The 17,286-nt window shown below is 34.7% G+C and overlaps 9 protein-coding genes and 2 non-coding genes across 12 annotated transcripts; 6 read left to right on the top strand and 5 right to left on the bottom strand.

Annotated features, from left to right (window-relative positions):
- Positions 1-33: 33 nt before the first annotated feature.
- Positions 34-8,622, bottom strand: che-13 (Intraflagellar transport protein che-13; the record flags this gene model as incomplete). Of its 2 annotated transcripts, NM_001264468.3 has the most annotated exons (9): positions 34-393; positions 466-599; positions 741-938; positions 984-1,149; positions 1,199-1,317; positions 7,825-7,878; positions 8,138-8,249; positions 8,297-8,382; positions 8,438-8,622. In NM_001264468.3, 9 exons carry the CDS (start codon positions 8,540-8,542, stop codon positions 129-131), a joined length of 1,239 nt encoding a protein of 412 aa, NP_001251397.1. The 2 variants fall into 2 exon arrangements, with proteins under 2 accessions (NP_001251397.1, NP_001251398.1); NM_001264469.3 differs by lacking the exons at positions 7,825-7,878; positions 8,138-8,249; positions 8,297-8,382; positions 8,438-8,622 and adding an exon at positions 2,756-2,851 and having other exon boundaries at positions 129-393.
- srf-2 (Glycosyltransferase family 92 protein F59C6.8) lies at positions 1,992-6,432 on the top strand. Its single transcript, NM_060347.5, has 12 exons — positions 1,992-2,161; positions 2,503-2,577; positions 3,651-3,997; positions 4,196-4,297; positions 4,340-4,426; positions 4,483-4,701; positions 5,264-5,330; positions 5,383-5,438; positions 5,518-5,695; positions 5,742-5,872; positions 6,038-6,137; positions 6,181-6,432. Exons 1-12 carry the CDS (start codon positions 2,128-2,130, stop codon positions 6,330-6,332), a joined length of 1,548 nt encoding a protein of 515 aa, NP_492748.3. The 5' UTR covers positions 1,992-2,127; the 3' UTR covers positions 6,333-6,432.
- F59C6.16 (Neuropeptide-Like Protein) lies at positions 7,230-7,400 on the top strand (the record flags this gene model as incomplete). The annotated part of the gene is made up of 1 exon (NM_001136308.4): positions 7,230-7,400. One exon carries the CDS (start codon positions 7,230-7,232, stop codon positions 7,398-7,400), a length of 171 nt encoding a protein of 56 aa, NP_001129780.1.
- A 515-nt stretch (positions 8,623-9,137) lies between the features above and the next one.
- On the bottom strand, positions 9,138-9,464 carry F59C6.18 (FMRF-Like Peptide; the record flags this gene model as incomplete). Its single annotated transcript, NM_001264472.3, has 1 exon — positions 9,138-9,464. One exon carries the CDS (start codon positions 9,462-9,464, stop codon positions 9,138-9,140), a length of 327 nt encoding a protein of 108 aa, NP_001251401.1.
- A 445-nt stretch (positions 9,465-9,909) lies between these two features.
- On the bottom strand, positions 9,910-9,986 carry F59C6.19. Its single transcript, NR_101615.1, has one exon. It is a non-coding gene; the product is annotated as an Unclassified non-coding RNA F59C6.19 (non-coding RNA).
- A 27-nt stretch (positions 9,987-10,013) lies between these two features.
- Positions 10,014-10,186, bottom strand: F59C6.15. The gene has a single exon (NR_024289.1). It is a non-coding gene; the product is annotated as a small nucleolar RNA F59C6.15 (small nucleolar RNA).
- Positions 10,187-10,356: 170 nt separating this feature from the next.
- Positions 10,357-11,091, bottom strand: nlp-4 (Transthyretin-like family protein). Its single transcript, NM_060349.6, has 3 exons — positions 10,936-11,091; positions 10,744-10,888; positions 10,357-10,694 (listed from the first exon to the last, which is right to left on the bottom strand). The coding sequence occupies exons 1-3, from the start codon at positions 10,936-10,938 to the stop codon at positions 10,405-10,407; spliced, it is 438 nt and encodes a 145-aa protein (NP_492750.2). The 5' UTR covers positions 10,939-11,091; the 3' UTR covers positions 10,357-10,404.
- Positions 11,092-11,414: 323 nt separating this feature from the next.
- Positions 11,415-12,294, top strand: exos-3 (Exosome complex component RRP40). The gene is made up of 3 exons (NM_060350.6): positions 11,415-11,580; positions 11,632-11,908; positions 11,958-12,294. The coding sequence occupies exons 1-3, from the start codon at positions 11,417-11,419 to the stop codon at positions 12,195-12,197; spliced, it is 681 nt and encodes a 226-aa protein (NP_492751.1). The 5' UTR covers positions 11,415-11,416; the 3' UTR covers positions 12,198-12,294.
- A 101-nt stretch (positions 12,295-12,395) lies between these two features.
- ndub-10 (NADH dehydrogenase [ubiquinone] 1 beta subcomplex subunit 10) lies at positions 12,396-13,797 on the top strand. The gene is made up of 3 exons (NM_060351.6): positions 12,396-12,553; positions 12,942-13,504; positions 13,587-13,797. The coding sequence occupies exons 1-3, from the start codon at positions 12,397-12,399 to the stop codon at positions 13,647-13,649; spliced, it is 783 nt and encodes a 260-aa protein (NP_492752.1). The 5' UTR covers position 12,396; the 3' UTR covers positions 13,650-13,797.
- A 101-nt stretch (positions 13,798-13,898) lies between these two features.
- On the top strand, positions 13,899-15,063 carry F59C6.12 (UPF0598 protein F59C6.12). Its single transcript, NM_001026351.3, has 5 exons — positions 13,899-13,965; positions 14,012-14,094; positions 14,137-14,198; positions 14,637-14,777; positions 14,824-15,063. The coding sequence occupies exons 1-5, from the start codon at positions 13,907-13,909 to the stop codon at positions 14,998-15,000; spliced, it is 522 nt and encodes a 173-aa protein (NP_001021522.1). The 5' UTR covers positions 13,899-13,906; the 3' UTR covers positions 15,001-15,063.
- A 63-nt stretch (positions 15,064-15,126) lies between these two features.
- On the top strand, positions 15,127-17,032 carry dhhc-12 (Palmitoyltransferase). The gene is made up of 8 exons (NM_060352.3): positions 15,127-15,218; positions 15,419-15,507; positions 15,570-15,649; positions 15,843-15,960; positions 16,179-16,409; positions 16,472-16,565; positions 16,610-16,731; positions 16,774-17,032. Exons 1-8 carry the CDS (start codon positions 15,188-15,190, stop codon positions 16,939-16,941), a joined length of 933 nt encoding a protein of 310 aa, NP_492753.2. The 5' UTR covers positions 15,127-15,187; the 3' UTR covers positions 16,942-17,032.
- The last annotated feature ends 254 nt before the right edge of the window (positions 17,033-17,286 follow it).

The raw sequence follows: 17,286 nt of genomic DNA on the forward strand, positions 1-17,286 counted from the left end.
CGGAAATTCAAATCATACAGATACATTGATATCTATTTAAATGAATCAAAATATTTATTGGTTCTTCACAAGACTTGTCAAATAAACAATACAAATATTTAAATATTTTCCAGACTTTGCCATTTTTTTCACATAATGTTCAAAAGATTGGCGCTGAAATTGAAATGATCTCTCAAATAAGTATTGAGAATCGATTGCTCGAAAACTCCAATTTGCACATTCATAGTCTGTAATTCTTCTTCCAATTTGCTCACTGCTTGCTTAATCTTCACAAGTGGTGCTCCGTCACTTGATTTTGCTCCCTGTTCCTCAATCTGTTGCTTCAATTGTTCAATGTCATCACTGATACGATCGAGAGTTTCAGTTCGAGAACTCACGCCAACAGAAGCTGCTCTAAAACCAATAAAATTGTGTTTTTTGAAAAGTGTGTTTTTTATTCAAAAATTGTTAATTCTGAAAACTAACTTATATTTCTCTCTCAACTCGGCTCTTGTGTCGGTTGCTCGCCGGAATTTGCTCATCATACTTGCCAATTGACTGTTCAGTGATTTTTCCCTTGATGCGATCCGTTCCAGAGCTTTTGCAATATCTTTGGACATCTGAATTTCGATGAAAAAATTATAAAATTTCAGAGGTTCGATAATTCAATTTAATTTAATTTGAATCCCCACGCATTCACGAGCGTACAATAGATCTTTTCATTTTTGTAGACGTAGACATAATTGAGAAAATATACTTACATTATCGAGATAAGGACCAACGTTTCCAACTTTTTGCTCAACATTTTTGTGCATTGAGTTCATCTGTTCAAGATGAAGACGCCAATCTTTTGCATCCTGTTTCAATGTAATTTTCAATTGTGGAGCAACTCTTTCAACTTCTTGTTTCCAAGTTATTGCATCCGTATTGCTTTGGAGAACGCTTTGGAGTGGATTCTTCTGAAACTCATCAAAATTCAAAGTCTTATTTCTCGTTAAACTAACCGATTCAGTCGCCAATCCCTGAGCTTTCAAATCAATTTCAATAACATTGTCATCATCATCATCATCCAAAAAGTTCATTGGTTCTTCAACAATATCATCGTTATCATCATCTTCATCTTGCTCATCCACTGCAGTATCTTCGTCTTCTTCTTTTGGAGGAATCATTCTGAAATAAAAAACAATTTTTTTTGTTTTTATTTCGACAAGAGTCATACTTCTGCCACTGAAATCCTACATGAACAAGTGAGGCATCAGCCAGTGAGTTCAGAATGAAAATCACATTTTCTCCAGCTCCAGACTTTAGTTTTGCTGCAGTGAAGTCAGTTGCGATTCCCTGAAATATTTAGTAAATTGAGAGTTAGCGTTCACTTTTGAGGTAATATTATTTCAGATTTTTGTACGTTGATATAATGTATATATATATATATATTATATACTGAACGTTGGATGAAAGAAAACTGTGACGAAATCATTTATGTTCCCAGTAATGAAAGTTTTGATAAATTCCCGATATATACTAAATTTTTAAGGCATGCCATGCTAATTGGCGGATACACAAAATGCCGATTCAATTCGTATTCTCTCATGCTTCAAGGTAAAACCGGTTTGAAAGGGAGACATTTAATAACACAGCTATCTTTTTTTTGGAAAAAAACTGAAAATCATAAGAACAAACGCAGAAAACACATAAGAAAACGCAGAAAACACAATACACAATATGAGAACTGTCACAAATTTCCCAGAAAGGCAAAATAAGGAGCGTAAGTGAAGAGGCGGGTGATAGGCGTTCTCGGCCCGCTTCGAAATGTCTAAACAGTTACAGGTACATTTAGCTTTGAAGTAAAACGTGACATTTAGAATAATATTGAGAAAAAGGGCGAAAGGTTGGACTTTGGAAAACTTTTTGATTTTTTGAAAGACAGTAAACACAATAATGAGAATTAGAGAAAAGTGTAAGGACACCTTTTCGGAATAGGAAGATTAAATCTAGAAACTCTTCGAATACGTAGATTCTTCCGTTGTCTCTGTGCCTTATTCTCTTATTCTTCTCCTTTTCATTCTTTTACCTCACATTTTTATTATAGCTGAATATTTTTGTATTATTTCCGAAAAAACTCAAAATAAATTTGGGGAAGTTGAGTAAATGATGCTCAAAAGTTGCGGGTTGATATTTAAAGGTATAGTTTGCCTGGTTTTCATTTTAAATTGCAATTCAACCTTCTAAAATATGTGTTTAACTACTTGCCTATTTTATTATAAAGTTTAGTTATAAGAAAGAAATCCAATTTTATGAGAGAAAGCCTTACTAAAAATTGTTGCTTCTGATCTCAATGGCCTCAGGACATCAAATTTGAGAAACTTTGAAAACGTGTTTGAGTTTGGAAGATTTTATTTTAAAAAAATATATACAAAATTATAATCACTTCACACTAGCTCCTCTATATATCGTTTCAGAACTTTTTTAAAGAAATCTTAAAAAAACGGTTCAGAATAGAAAAAAATTAACTATAACTTTCAGGAAAGCGTTTTGTTCGTTTATTTATATTTATTGCTGTTTGCTTGGGTTTCTTAATTGCTGTCACTATATTAGCAGGTGAGATTTTTTTATAAATAATTTTAGAATAAACTTTAGAATAATTTGATGATTTCCATGTGAAAATTGCAGAATATTGAAATCATTAATTTTCATTAAATATATCTATTTATCCCGTTTAACAACGTAACATAATTGATGTTTGCATGTGATAAAAACTGAATTTGTGATAACTTACAGTGATAAAAGTAGTGTTAGAGTGCCGTTTTTCCCCGAAACGCCCTTCCTGCCCCCGAGATAGTACTGATTTCAGAGATTTTATATGATGAAGCATGCGGCAGAGGAGCACTTTGAACTGGAAAAAAGTCGCTCTGAAAATTTTTCTCTGCGTCCTCTCATTTTCCTATGCTATTTCTCACGTTCGTATTTATTTAAGTAGATATGAAAGAGTCACGTTTTCTGGTTTTTGTGATTTATTTCAATTACAAAGAAAATCGACGACGGATGGCCGTTCGATTAATATTTTTAAGTCTGTGGTTCGACTCCGCATGTCGATTTTTTTTCAAAAAATTGTTTTTGCTGTTCCGAAAAATGTCGAAATTTTTTTAAATTATGTAAAAGCATCCATTTTTGGCATAAAATAACTTTTCTGAAAAAAATTTTGTTTAATTTTTCACTGAAAAATTTTGCCATGGACTTATTCAAAAAATTTCAGATGTTTTCGAAAATTTTGAAAAATTCCAAAAAAAAATTCTGAATGTTTTCCGGCCCCTGAACATCCTGGAAATCATCAAAAATCTACAAAAATTCACATTTGGAGGCATTTTACGGGCCTTGAAAGTTGTGAAAAAATGCACTGATAGAAATTTCAGCTCAACTTTTTTATAGGTCAAAGTGCTCCTCTGCTGCTAAATTTTTTGTAGGGACCTACTTAAAGGGTCTTCTTCAAAATGACATAGGTTTCATTTAGAAGTCCGGGATTAAGTTGAAAGACTTCCCTTGTAAAGAAAATACCTATCCAAGTTGCAGTTAACTAAGCTTTCAAATAGATTCGAAAATGTCTGAAAATTCATGAAGTAAACGATGTACCCACTCAGTATTTGCTCAAAATCCCCCCAATATTTTTTTCATAGGATTAACAATATTCGATCGTCAACACAATCACATTCTCCATGACTACGTGGCACGAAACGACGATATTGTGGTTTTATCGACGACATATTATGAGAATTCAAAAAGTTTTCCACCAAATACAGCTGTAATATTATTCAATTCTGTTCAAGTATTTCATTTGAAATACTCAAATTTAAACGTGGTCGCCGAGACGATGCAAGGAAACGTGGAAGTTCAGTTCAAAATTCAACCAGTAATAAATACAATTCCATTTTTCTGTAAATGGGTACCCTATCTAGCTGTTGGGCAAGTACCCGAAGATCATGTTTTATTGAAATTATCAACTAATAAGATTGATGGAATGGAGGTTAGTTGATGTTAAGAAAAACGAATAACTTTACCCGGGACTTTTCCTGAAAAGTTACCTTCTAAAAGCGTAATGATTTAGAGGTCATAAAAAGTCTCAATTGTTCAACCTTACTAGGAAGAATTTCAAGAAATGACTCAAAAAGCCGAAGCATTACAGCCACACCATCCTAAATGAAAATCAATAAAAAAACTTCAGTTATCCCTCCGAACTCCATACGAAACACCACGAAAAGTTGTTGCATGTTTCTCTCCGTTATTTTTGAATGAAAGATGGCAGCTTCTTCTTGCAACTGTTGAGGTAACTTTTCATCAGGAACTCCACGATCATTCAATATTTCAGATATACTCTCATTATGGTGCATTCATGCATTTCTATGTGAGATCTATCATTACGGATTTGTTCAAGTTGATTAAGGATAACAAAAATGTATGCAACCTGTTCCCAGAAATGCCGAAAAAAATTGTTCAAAAATTATTATTTAGACCAGAATTTCTCCTTGGTCTGCTATAAGAATTGGAGAATCTCGTGCCGCGTCTCCGATGTTCGATCCAAACACTGAACTTGAGTTCCGGAATCAAGCTTCAGCTATGACTGATTGTCTACTGCAATATAAGGAAGCCGCAGAGTTTATTGTATTTCCGGATCCAGATGACATCCTTGTTCCAGTGTTGGGCAAAAATTATTATGAAGAGTTTACGCAGGTGGGATATTAGTAAAATAGTAAAATATTTGATACAAAATTTCTGAATGAGTTCTGAATGAAACTTCTGAATGAAAATGTCATTTGAAAAGACACCACTCAAGTAGAACCATACAATTTTTATTGAATTATTTTTTTGGAATAAGCTATCAAGGTGATTATCTTACACATAAAATCTCTGAAAATCATTGAAAGTTCAAAGAAGCTAAATTTGGAGAGACTCTACAAAACTCAAAAGTGGTAGAATAATGAGCTGAAATCCCTTCAAGTTCAAAAAATTCCGGGAAGGTTTAGTATTGCCGCTTAACTTTTTTCCATGAGATGCAGTTCTAATTATGAATTCTGGCAATATCTGGACCATGTAAGCCGAAAATCAAATTGACCATAAAATAACTTCATGTAGAACATCAGTGTCAGAACCTATGAGATATATTTTCTAATTTCCAATCGACACGCGGAACTTCTTCCTGTCACTTGAATATTTCTAATCGTAGATTTAAATCTTGCGAAAAATGTGTTGAAGATGTTGGATGTCTCCAAATTGTCCCAAAATACCATTTCAGGCGTTTAAAATGTTCCCCACGGCCGGTGCGGTCGTTTATAATATGACACAGACTTCCATTGAATCTTGTGAGTTGATAGAAAAAAGAAAAATTGAATCAACTAAAAACATACGTTTCAGCAATGACACCAGCGTTGTATTCACCTATTTCAATGCTGGCATCGATGAAATTCAAAGTGAGTTCATGGAAATAAAAACCACAGTTTTCACAAAAATTCTGAATTTTATGGAATCACTAGTTTAATCAATTTTCAGGGAGAACAAAAATGGGGAAAGCTGGTAGTTCGACCAGAACGAGTCGATAGTACATGGATCCATAGATCGTATGCAATTAAAGAAGGATTTGAGCAAAAAGTGATGCCAGTTGATGTCAATGCATTTTATCATTTGAGAATATGGAAATTTCCTGAAGTTCCAACTTTCAATAGATCAAGTGAGCTTCTGTGAAGAGTTCCATGTCATCTGGTAGAATTTTTCAGAAATTTCCAATCCTCCGTTTTTCGACCCTTATCACTTGAATGCGACAAAACGAGCTATTTACAAAATATCGGATGGTCTTAAAATACAAAGAAAATTTAAAAATCGTGTGTCTCAGGGAACTATGAAAACGGTTGGTTAAAAAATGCTTGTGAAAATAAAAAGTGTGTTTGCTGAAAAAAAAATCTCTGTTCAAAAAATACGACATGGATGGGTGCATGTAGATTCAAGTATTACTAAATATGTTCCATAATACTAAATTCAATCGGTTCAATTTTAATTCGAATTGGCTCTTCAGATTTACTCCCGACTGCCGAAAGTTTCCCTTTACTACCCACTCATCGAAGTTTGCTACAATCGAATATTCTACAGTATGAAAGATATTGGAACATGTCGAGGTGAGCAACTCGGAAGCTTCGGCTTAACCTCCCAATTTTTTAGGCCCAGAGTACTGTAACATTCCTGCATTCCCCGGATTACGGTGCACAAATGTGGCAAGCGAATTTGTGACTTATAAAAGTTATCGGAATATCTACATTCATCAGCTGATATCAACAGATTTTGAGGAAGGGGATAATGGATGTACTCTCTAGTCTTGACGTTTCTAAGGTCTTATTTATTTCCTTTTTTCTCGTTTTATACGGGTTCTCAATTGTTTTTTAATGTTTTTTGATAAATATTTATAAAATACTACTTTATTTTTACCCAGAAAAAATTGTTAATTGGCTAGATATTCTCAACCGATGTTTCTAATTGTACAATCGATTTTTACTGCTCTTCTTACAAGTTTGATTTAAAAATTTCAAATTTGGTAGGTATTTGAGGAAATTCTAATTCTTTACAACTAAATAGTAAGAACACCAATTGACCTAGTCCTGCCTTGTGCCTAAGTAAGCTTACTGCCAAAATTAATGTAAACCTTGGATTTTTAGCAAATTACTTGGATAAGAAAATGATCAAGTTCACGACCTATAGTGTGCCAACATTGGATTTCTTATTGAAAAAGCAGGAATGTAGGCGGCAGGCATAAGTCAGGCATGCCTGAAACCCCTGAATCCTAAAATATAATATTTTTCTGGATACAAAGCTCAATTTTCTTCCTAAATTTTATGAAAAATCATCCGTTCAAAACACAAGAAAGATCTTGTCAACTTACGCAATCTAGAAAATTGGATTAACATGAGAAAAGTGCGAGATTTCAAGTTTTTTCCAATTAAAAACATCAACTACATCTCATGAAATTTCGCTTCATTCAAACTACATCTATCCAATTCAATTTGGCATGTGATTTATCAATGATTTGAGGTCAGTTGACCTTACTGTCTATGTTTATTTGATGACCTTTATCTCTGATTTTATCAAGAAAAACGGTTCTGATCTATAGCCTTAATTGTGTCTCATGATGTTTCGAAACCAAAATTTGATACAAGAAGTTAGTATATAAACATGTCACAATAAACCCATTCAAACCATCAACTACTTCAAAAATAATGAGAATTCTTCTGATTCTCCTTATTTTATTCTCTTTTGCCTACGCAGTTTCTGCTGAAGAAGAACAACATCACTCTGAAGGACATGCTAAAATGGTGGATATTCTGAGATTCAAGAGAGAATATTCAGCTGAAAATGGATCAAATGGGGATGACGATGACGACGAATAAACATGAATTTCATGTGAATATATTTTGTAAATTTTAATAAATTTGATTTTTTTTAAATACCATCATTTTTGTGTTCAATGGTTTGTATCCGGTGTACGGCAATGGACATGTTTTGTGAAACATTATCGCCGATCCCGGAAAGTACCAAAATATTATATTTTCGGCGATTTTCAAATCAAACTTTTTAAATAATTTTTTTTCTTAGTATATGATTGGTTTTTACTTAAAATTTCATCGCATTTTCCAAAATTTCTCGAAACTTGATTGCCAAAATTCAATCTCCGCACACCCCTGCTGTTGATAGATTTCGATTTTCTTGAAATTTAGTTAAAAAAAAAATTTAATTATAGTTTTGATGGAATAAAAATTTGCGCGAATTTTCTGTTTAAAAAATCTAACCTAAATTTCAATTATGAAAACTTACCTTATTCTTAGCCGCAGCCATTATGTTTGCAAGTGTTGAATTGGGATCATCAAACTGAAATTAACTGTTTTTTGCTTCACATATTACAATTATTGACAACTAAAAATATGTAAAAAGTAAGAAAAATTAAATATAACTTCCAAAGACCAAATTTTGATTAAATATGATTTGCAAAAAAAAAATTTAAATGTCAAAAATAATACAATATAACTAGATTTTTTGGAATTTTTAGGTACATTTCCAAAGTTACCGGATGTACCTTCTGTAGAAAAGATAATTTTTCTCAATTCTAATTAGGAGTAAAAATATTTACCTCTTGTGGCATATTGTAAGATTCATCTCCGGATTTTTTGATCAACCAAGCTGCCAATGACGTGAACAGAAAGAACTGCTCTCCAACGTTTTTGGACTTTACAAAGTAGTGCCTGAAATTAATTTTATTCTGATTTGTTTCTAAAAATATTACGAGTACTTCAAAATCGGTTTGTATACGACGCCAAGCTTCAAGAAACCATCTTCATAATTCAAAAGTTTCAATTTATCCACCAATTCTTCGTTCTAAAATTTAAATATTTAAATAAGTTTAGACAGATATGTGAAACTAGAAACTCACTTTTATATAAATTTCATATTCTTTTCCTGGTCCATCTTCAACAATTGCGGATCCAACTGTGTCGGATTGAGATAAATGTGATTCTTCTTCGTGTTCTTCTTCCATTGTAATAATCAGATAATAATAATGAAAGTGAGCTTCGAATGCTTGTTCTGCTCAGGATTGGTTGCTATAGCAACACATGAATGCAAAACCTGGGAAGGTAAGGAGAGTGAGAGAGGGCAGCTATAGGGGGCTCTGTATGTCCTGGTGGAGAAGGGAATTACGTATGTCTGTTATAAATATTTTATATAAATCTTTCCAAAAAAAGGAGCTCCTCCGGTATCATAGGATTTGGTAGAAATGATTTTTTTTCAAAAAAGTTCCCCAAATCTCTCAAAGGGTTTGTGCAAGTCTGAAAGTCTTAATTTTTTTTATTTCTGAAATGTTGAAGTTTTCGACTTTTTAAAAAGTTTTATGGAGTTTCAAACATTTTTTAGATTTTTTTTCGAATCTTTTGGCTTTTAAAATTACAAAACGATAACTCACAGAATTTTAAAAGTTCCAGAAGAAAACCTATTTCAAGCCTTAAGGAAACTTGCTTTCTTTGATCATTTCGGACAATTTAGAGCAATAACGCCGTATGTTCCTATTATGCAGTACTTTATTAGTTACATATTTTGTGCAATAAAATAACATTTTTAAAATAAGATTATATTCTTCAATTGGCACTCTCGATTGGAACTGGATGATGTTTTGGTGGTGGTTGTGGAGCTTCAGTATTTGGACTGAAAGACAAGTCTCTCTTCACACGATCCTCTCCTTCGGCTTCTGGATCAACTGGAACACGGATTGGAGCATCGGTTCTTGGATCGTAGTCTCTTTTCACACGATCTTCTCCATCAACCTCGTCATCATCAGCAGGCAAGCGTCTTGGAGCTTCAGTTCTTGGATCATAGTCTCTCTTAACTCGATCTACTTCTTCAGAGACTGGACGAGCGGCTGCGAATGCAACAAGAAGAATAACAAAAAGAATTAATGATCTCATTTTCGACTTAAATGAATTCATTTATCTCTTTTATACAAAAATGAAATGGTCAGGGTCATGATAAAACCAGGAAGCAATGGAGATACGGAAGAATGCGTATAAGTTCAGCGAAATAGATACAAGGAAGTGTTATTTAAATAAACCAATACATTATTTGACCGATTTTTGGAGATTAAGTGATTATTTCTTTGAAACAACTCAATAATCATTTTTCTCGCTTGATAATTTCTTGTTTAACACTAATAAATAAGAGATACAAGGAAGTTCCTTCTTAATAAGAATGTATTTATGATCAGTGATAGAATGATCATTTGGTGCGGTGGATGTCATCATTCCCAGCCAGGGGTGGGTGACAAGATACGAAATCCTCGTCCTTCTCGTACTCATTCCGAGGTTTCTGTGCCGCCAAGTACTCTGCTACGTCCAACGGATCCAATGACAATTGGCTTCGTAGTTCCGAACAATTGTGTATTCTAGATAAAAGCTATTCATGTTTGTTATTCAAGGTTTTGCTATGAGAATATTTAGCATTTTTAGCACAAGTTTACAACTGCTCAGAAGAGCAGGCCACTACGGCTCCAAAATTCATTGGCTCCGTGCGGTCATCAAGCCCTAAAGGACTGCTTCACGCTCGCGGCCTGCCCGTCTCCCTTTCATCGCAGTTGGCATCTCTACCAATTTGATGGGAATTACGAGATACATACTGCAGAAATGATTCTGTATAGTATGGTCTCGATGAAAGAACCGCTGGTCTTCGAGGTGACTGAGCGCGGCGGCCGACACATCACGGGTTCCGCCTGAGACGATTGTTTGTGTACGGGGGAGACACGCCCACTTCATACTTTGCAGTGACTATGAGTCGCCGGAGAAATGTAAAACGAGAGAAATGAGATCTATGACCTATACATCTTTATTTATGATTTCCAAACAAAAATTATTATTATCCACATTTCACAGTAACTTCGGCAGGATTCTTAAAGCGAAGATCGACTTTTCCAAAGTTGTACACTTTCTTCTCATCAGGAGTCTTCGAGTTAACAGTGACATTGAGTGGTGGGATTGGTTGGACGATTTTCCGATCGCAACGATGTGGAACTTCTTTAGATTCCCAGCATCTGTGAATGATAACGACATAAGGAGTAATCATATAAGCATCAGTTGTCACATAGGCTTTGAAATCAAATTCTCCTTTCTCGTTTGTCCATCGATCCATAAAATCTTCGTATCTGACTGAGAGTAAAGATTTTAGATTCAGTTGAACGATTTCAAACTCTCTTACACATTTGTGCTTCAGAAAAAATGTCCATTGGCATGTTGGCAGCAGGGACATCATCACACACAAGTTGTCCTTTGATATGCACGGAAAAATCTGTCTGCTTCACGGCCAGACACGTGGCAATAATACCGGAAAGAACAACAACTAGCTGAATGGGAAAACTTTAACTTCAAAAAACCTAACTATATTACATACCATTTACAAACCAGTTTGACCACTAAAAACTCAGTTGAACTGTATTTGAAACTAAATTTTTCTCGGTGTACGTGTCGATATTTATTTTAAAAAATTGCCACGCATTTATGTTTTCAGTGTTATTTTTCTTTTAGTCCTTGACAATTAATATTAATTGCAATTTCCAACATATCAAATAAAAATCAATGGGTACGGTATACAACACCGCAAACACCGTCACGTCAAGTCGCAGACTTTCAACAGCCGCTCCATTTTTATTTCTTATTTTTCTAGTTTTTCCGTTTATTTTGCGAAATATTATCACTTTTTGATTAATTTTATTGCAAAAATTTACAATTTTCAGTTAATATACTCATTGAAAACACTTTATTAACGTAGCTTATTACGTTATTCCTCCTGCGGTATTTAAATTTGGTTTTTCTATTCGCCACTACTTTTTAAAACGTTATTTTGTTCATCATTGAGTATTCAATTTTCAGAAATGACCGTATATCTCCCTGGCGACGTTATCAATGAACCTTCTTCAAGCGATTCCTCAATCATTGGCTACGGAATTAGTGTACGTGGCCAAACGAGAATTGCCACTCAACCTGGAGCTTTCCACAACGATGATGGAAAAGTCTGGTTAAATGTTCACAGCAAAAGGTAAGAATGATCACGAACAACATTTAAAATCACAATTTTTCTTAAATTCAGATATATACCACAGGAAGGAGACCGAGTAATCGCTATTGTCACTTCAAAAACTGGTGATTTCTTTCGTTTGGACATAGGAACTGCCGAATACGCCATGATCAACTTTACTAACTTCGAAGGTGCTACTAAAAGGAATAGGCCGAATCTAAAAACTGGAGATATTATTTATGCAACAGTTTTCGACACAACTCCAAGAACTGAAGCAGAGCTTACCTGTGTGGATGACGAGAAACGAGCACGTGGAATGGGACAGCTAAATGGAGGATTCATGTTCAAAGTTAGACACGAAATTTACTATTTATTGTAAAATTTAAAAATTATTATAGGTCTCCTTGAATCATTGTCGTCGACTAATCAACCCATCTTGCAAAATTCTTCAAACTGTTGGCAAGTTCTTCAAATTCGAAATCACTGTTGGAATGAACGGAAGAATCTGGATTAGTGCTTCGACTTCTGATGATATTATCAAGATTCACGATATTATCAATAAATCAGAGTTTATCACTGACGAAGATGAGCTTATCACCCTGGTTCAGAATAATTACACACGATCTGTCAGTGATTAAGAATCTTTATCTCAATTTTTAATTTTTCAGTGTAATTCCTGCTATTGTTGATTTTTTTTTCCTTTTGTTGTTGAACTTTTTAAAAATTTAATTTATCGTCTTGTTCTATGTAATATTTCAATTTTCAACGTTTCTTCGTTGTTTTAATATTTATTACTCAATATTCTCAATTCACAATGGAAAATTTTCGACATTCAGTATGGGTGAAGGCTTAGTGGAGCAACGTCAAGCTGACGATAAAGCATCTTGGGATGCTTACTGGAAAGTTCGTGATATCGATTCACGAGGATCCATCTACCCACGATTCCGTTATTATGCCCATAAGGCTTTCGACGCCCCAGCAACTTGGTTCAGAGGTAATTTTTAAAATTCTCAAGTTGGAGAATCATTTAAAGAAGAAGCAGCTTTGAAATTAGATTTAAAACCATTTACAAAATGTAAGAATTGACAGAAAACAAATTTCGTTCAAGTTTATTTACTTTCACCATTTGTTTTAATTCCAAGTAATTGATACTGTCTACGGTTTTATCCAGATTCAAAAAATTTGGGAACTTGTGGTGCAAGTAAAGGTTAATTTCTAATTCCCATATCATTGCTGTAAATTATAATTTTAAACTAGAAAAAAACCAAAGTTATTCGACTACCTCAAGCTGATGTACAGTTAGTAGTTGCAGTTCCACATAATAAATCAACTAGGCAAAACAATCCATTTTAATCTATTCTACTAACTCGTCAGCTTTTCAGAGACTATTGTGCAACCACTCAACAACAAGAACCGTCTACCCTACTATCACCGTCAACTTACACGTGTTCCGGAAATCGACGAATGCGGAGTGAACGACAAGGCCTGCTTCTACGAAGCCAATGAGCAGTACCGTCTTGATAAAATGGTCGATGGATTTATTCTGCAAACCCTCCGCCAACGTGTTGATCGGTGTATGCTTTACAACAATCCTGATCATTCACCATGTGCCAAGGTTATTGAGGATATGGAAGAGAATGAGTTGAATTTCTTCATGAAATACGGAGAGTTGGGAGGAGAATCCGATGTTCGTGATGCTTATATGAAGCAGAAGCATCGAATGATCTGGGAACGACGTCATCCAGAGATTATGGATGAGCGTGCAGCTAAGCTTGCTGATCATAAAGCACGACTTGCTAATGGAGAGTTTGACTATTCATTCTGGAAGAAGGGAATGTTCTATCAAGACAAGAAGAACTATGAGCCACCATATGAGTTCCAAATGAGCAAGTCAGCACTCGAGGGTGACAAGCCATTGTCCAAGGATTGGGAATACTACAAGAAGGTAAATATTCTTTCAAGATTTAATTTTAAAAAAGAAGCTACGAGAGAATCCTGGATCGAAAATTAAAATTTTATATTTTCAGGTCTCACAAGACCCAGAATTCGACAAGGATCAAGGAAAGAAGTCCGACTTCCGTCTCTTCTAATTCTACGCTGTCAATCTTTTCTTTTTCAATGAAATTTTTTAGAACGAATTGTGTTGAGTTTTCTTATTCCGTCGTAACAACTTTTTTTTCTTTTTCATGTTGCGTTCTTTTATTCCATTCAGAAAGTGAATAAATGTAGATTGTTTGATTGATTTATAAAGATTTGAATATGAATTTATGAGAAACGGAAATATTACCAGTCAGCTTTTCTTTTCAAATTAATTTAAATCAAAATTTAACTTTTTTAAGTTTCGGAAATGATACTGACATTTGCACGAAGTCTCTACACACAGGGGCAGTATAACGGAAAAATAAGGTTTTATTTTTAAATTAATTGTTTCTTTTTGAATTTGAGTTTTCAGAGAATATTTTTACTATGTGAGCCACAATGGTTTCCTATTTCTGGACGATTCGAGAATGAAGAATTTTACAGCGGCTTATAAAGGTTTATTTTACAGGAAAAACTGTTAACAAATCGAAATTTCAGATATTCAGTTTCTTAATTTCTTCTACAGAAAGATCAAGGAAAACAAGACGGGAAGATATGAGGTAAAACGCGAAATTTGCGATTTATCAACAAAAATACGGTAGCCGGTCTCGACACGACAATTTTTGTTGAATGAGAAAAGGTGTGCGCTTTTAAAGAGTACTGTAATTAAAAACTGTGATTTCTGCCGGATTTTTTTATTGATGTTTCCAATTCTTTCTATAAAATAATTCGACAGAATCTTAAGTTTTAATCTACAGTAATCTTTAAAGGCGCACACCTTTTCTCGTTTAACAAATATTTGTCGTGTCGAGACCAGGTACCGTATTTTTCACTTCAAAAATGTTGAAATTTCGTTTCTGGGTAATCTGAAAGTGTTCTAGATTTTCGATCAATTCCTATCGAATGCAATTAATTAAAGTTTCATCCATTGAATTGAGCTTAAATACTCAATTAAAAAATCGTGGAGGGAGCTGAAAAAAAATTATATGAAATTTCAGGATACATTCCCGTGGGTAAGCCTTTGTGGAATTGAGCGAAACTTTCTGAGATGCGACGACACTCCACTTGTTTACACGGAACTCGACTCCACTGAAAAAGAGCTCCGAATCGGGCAATCAACCATTTACCATTCGTTTCAAGTAAGATGAAGCACAGATTTTTCAGATCTGTATTCTAAAATTTCAGCCCTCATCACTTTCAATGAATTCAAGCGGCCGTGTTTATCACAAATGTCCGATTGGTGGAAAAGCACTGGTAGCTGACAAATTGACGGATAAACTGTATCGCCGGTTCCGATTTGACGATGACGGCGTTCCAGTCGGATTTCAGTGCGGGGAGCAGATAATTGAGCTTAAGAAATGAAATAAATAATAATTAATGTATATTGTCTGATGGAAAGTATCTAATGAAGTATTTAAAATAAAAATAATGTTAAACGTGAACCCTTTTCAAATTTATTTCCACGCCCTTTGGCGGCCTTTCAAAATCGATTTTTCAAGTTTTCGTTTATTCCCTGATCTTCCGGGAGTTATCTCCTCCACGTTGCATTATGGATGTTTGTAGGATTTTCAATCGGATAGGTCAGTTGCGAGACGTAACATTCTAAAATGAGCTTGTTTGGATGGGTCTTGCCGCGAAAACTTTACGGTAGCATGGAATTTAACGCGTTACCATAAACTTTTGATCGCAACTAGACCCACTCAAATAAATCTGTGCGCCTTTAAGCAGAGAATTAAAATTACAATAAAAATATTAAATATCGATGATCACCCTTTTTCAGTATACTTTTTGGTGGAAAAATCGTTGGGCGATATCTCGAAATTCGACCCATTTGATGTATTGAAGCTCGTCGCATTGTGGGGTGGACGTGTGAGATTTTTTGATAATTGGAAGCACAACCAGAGAGAAAGGCAGAAATGATAGTTTTTCAGTTATGTCTGCTGATTTTCGTGGGCACACTCTGCAATGTTACATATGTGGTAATCTTCAAGATGATACCAGTTGAATGGAAGTGAGTGAAACCTTCAATCTTCCACTCAGGCAAGAAATGCCTTCCTGCCTGCCTCTAGGTCGGTTCTGGCACCAACATGAGTGCCTACCGCGAAAAGTCCACGCCAATGGAAAAGAAAGTAGGCGTTAGGCAGGCAGGCATGATAAACTTGCTGAAACTCTATTTAACAATAGTTAAAGAAGTGTATTTTCAGCGAATGCCAAAATATGTCGTTCTTCGTGTTCCGTTTTGTGCTCCTTATCTACATTTACTACAGTGTCGTTTTTCACTACTACAAGGCCCGGACTCTGACACCTGTTGTGAATCCAGGGGTAAGCCTCCAAAAACAAAGATATGACGTCATAAGCATAAACGGTCGTCCGAAATCAAGCATTTGAGACAAATACTGTAATACACATTTCTCCACGAGGAGTACACACAAAGAACGTAAATCGACACGTTCTTTGTTTTACAGTCATTTCTCAATAAGCTAGAAATTGTAGAGCCTTTTTGAGATTTTTTTCTTAAAATTTCAAATCAAACTTTTCAGACTCCCAGTGACTCATTTTGTATCAAATGCAACAATTGGAAAGGTCCATCAACATCTCATTGTAAAGCTTGTGACAAATGTATCTACCGTATGGATCATCATTGCCCTCATATTGGACAATGTGTTGGAGCACACAATCAGAGCCACTTCTTCCTTTTTCTTTTCTATCTTCAAATTGCAACGGGCCTCTTTTTCTTGATGGCTACAACGTTTTGGATGAAATGGATAGAGGTTGGTTTGGTGCCTGCCTTGTGCCTGCCTATCCTTAAACTAGTAAATTATTAGTCCTTCAGACTCGTAAAGAACTAACTGCAATCCCGGATGATCAATGCTGGCCTCCATATTGTTTTAATAGATATTACTACTTGATTACACGTTCTCAAGGAAGTATGTCTGATGCATTTGAACCTTTCTAACTTCTCAAATTCCAGCCGAAGACACTATGGTTAAATTCGCATTTTTCCTTTTCGTAACACTTCATTGGATTATGTGGGGATTTGTTGGTGTCTACGTAGGAATCATTTCATTTGGATTAACTATGGCGATGAAAATGGTAATCAAATTGGCAACATCTGAACCAATTCAGAATTTCCAGTTTCAAAAGTCGGACGCTGAATCTCGTAAACCTTTCACTTGGTTCACAATCAAAGCTCGTTGGAGAAAATACATGAACTGTCAAGATGAGCCACTTTGGAAGATATTTTTTATTCCGAAAACCCGCAAAATTGTGTCGTATAACGATTATAAGGAGTTAATTATGTAGAATTATTGTAGAATTGTCTAATTTTCTCTTTTTTAATGTGGTTTTTTATATTGAGTTTTTTTGGTTGGCAATAAAAGGAATTGAAAATCGGGTTTTTTGTTGAAAATTGAAGAAATGAAGGTTGCTCAGAATCACTTTGATGGAACCAAAATAACAAATATCATGGGATAGAAATTTCAGAAAATATACTTTTTGTGGAATTCCAATTTGGAGCCGCGCGATTTTGTTAGGGCTTGGTGAGATGGAATGAGCTCGGCTTGTTTTCATATTTTTCCAATGACTAGTTTCTTCCTGACTTCAAGAAAAAACTTGAAAAAAGCAACAATGCAAGCGAGCTCCACCCTG

This window comes from Caenorhabditis elegans, chromosome I (assembly GCF_000002985.6).
Source record: "Caenorhabditis elegans chromosome I".
Classification (NCBI taxonomy): Eukaryota; Metazoa; Nematoda; class Chromadorea; order Rhabditida; family Rhabditidae; genus Caenorhabditis; species Caenorhabditis elegans.

What these genes read in the sequence shown, in the direction of transcription:
- nlp-4 (NM_060349.6), bottom strand. An exon ending in TTTTTCTGAAGCACAAATGT is followed by an intron (nt 10,695 to 10,743) that starts GTAAGAGAGTTT and finishes CTTTACTCTCAG; the next exon opens with TCAGATACGAAGATTTTATG.
- exos-3 (NM_060350.6), top strand. Translation starts at nt 11,417, where the DNA reads ATGACCGTATATCTCCCTGGCGACGTTATCAATGAACCTTCTTCAAGC. An exon ending in TTAAATGTTCACAGCAAAAG is followed by an intron (nt 11,581 to 11,631) that starts GTAAGAATGATC and finishes TCTTAAATTCAG; the next exon opens with ATATATACCACAGGAAGGAG. An exon ending in ATGGAGGATTCATGTTCAAA is followed by an intron (nt 11,909 to 11,957) that starts GTTAGACACGAA and finishes AAATTATTATAG; the next exon opens with GTCTCCTTGAATCATTGTCG.
- dhhc-12 (NM_060352.3), top strand. Translation starts at nt 15,188, where the DNA reads ATGGATGTTTGTAGGATTTTCAATCGGATAG. An exon ending in ATGATACCAGTTGAATGGAA is followed by an intron (nt 15,650 to 15,842) that starts GTGAGTGAAACC and finishes GTGTATTTTCAG; the next exon opens with CGAATGCCAAAATATGTCGT. An exon ending in TTTGGATGAAATGGATAGAG is followed by an intron (nt 16,410 to 16,471) that starts GTTGGTTTGGTG and finishes TTAGTCCTTCAG; the next exon opens with ACTCGTAAAGAACTAACTGC.
- F59C6.12 (NM_001026351.3), top strand. Translation starts at nt 13,907, where the DNA reads ATGATACTGACATTTGCACGAAGTCTCTACACACAGGGGCAGTATAAC. An exon ending in TTTTACAGCGGCTTATAAAG is followed by an intron (nt 14,095 to 14,136) that starts GTTTATTTTACA and finishes TCGAAATTTCAG; the next exon opens with ATATTCAGTTTCTTAATTTC. An exon ending in ACAAGACGGGAAGATATGAG is followed by an intron (nt 14,199 to 14,636) that starts GTAAAACGCGAA and finishes ATGAAATTTCAG; the next exon opens with GATACATTCCCGTGGGTAAG.
- srf-2 (NM_060347.5), top strand. Translation starts at nt 2,128, where the DNA reads ATGATGCTCAAAAGTTGCGGGTTGATATTTAAAG. An exon ending in ATTATGAAGAGTTTACGCAG is followed by an intron (nt 4,702 to 5,263) that starts GTGGGATATTAG and finishes ATACCATTTCAG; the next exon opens with GCGTTTAAAATGTTCCCCAC. An exon ending in TGGCATCGATGAAATTCAAA is followed by an intron (nt 5,439 to 5,517) that starts GTGAGTTCATGG and finishes ATCAATTTTCAG; the next exon opens with GGAGAACAAAAATGGGGAAA.
- ndub-10 (NM_060351.6), top strand. Translation starts at nt 12,397, where the DNA reads ATGGGTGAAGGCTTAGTGGAGCAACGTCAAGCTGACGATAAAGCATCT. An exon ending in CCCAGCAACTTGGTTCAGAG is followed by an intron (nt 12,554 to 12,941) that starts GTAATTTTTAAA and finishes TCAGCTTTTCAG; the next exon opens with AGACTATTGTGCAACCACTC. An exon ending in ATTGGGAATACTACAAGAAG is followed by an intron (nt 13,505 to 13,586) that starts GTAAATATTCTT and finishes TTATATTTTCAG; the next exon opens with GTCTCACAAGACCCAGAATT.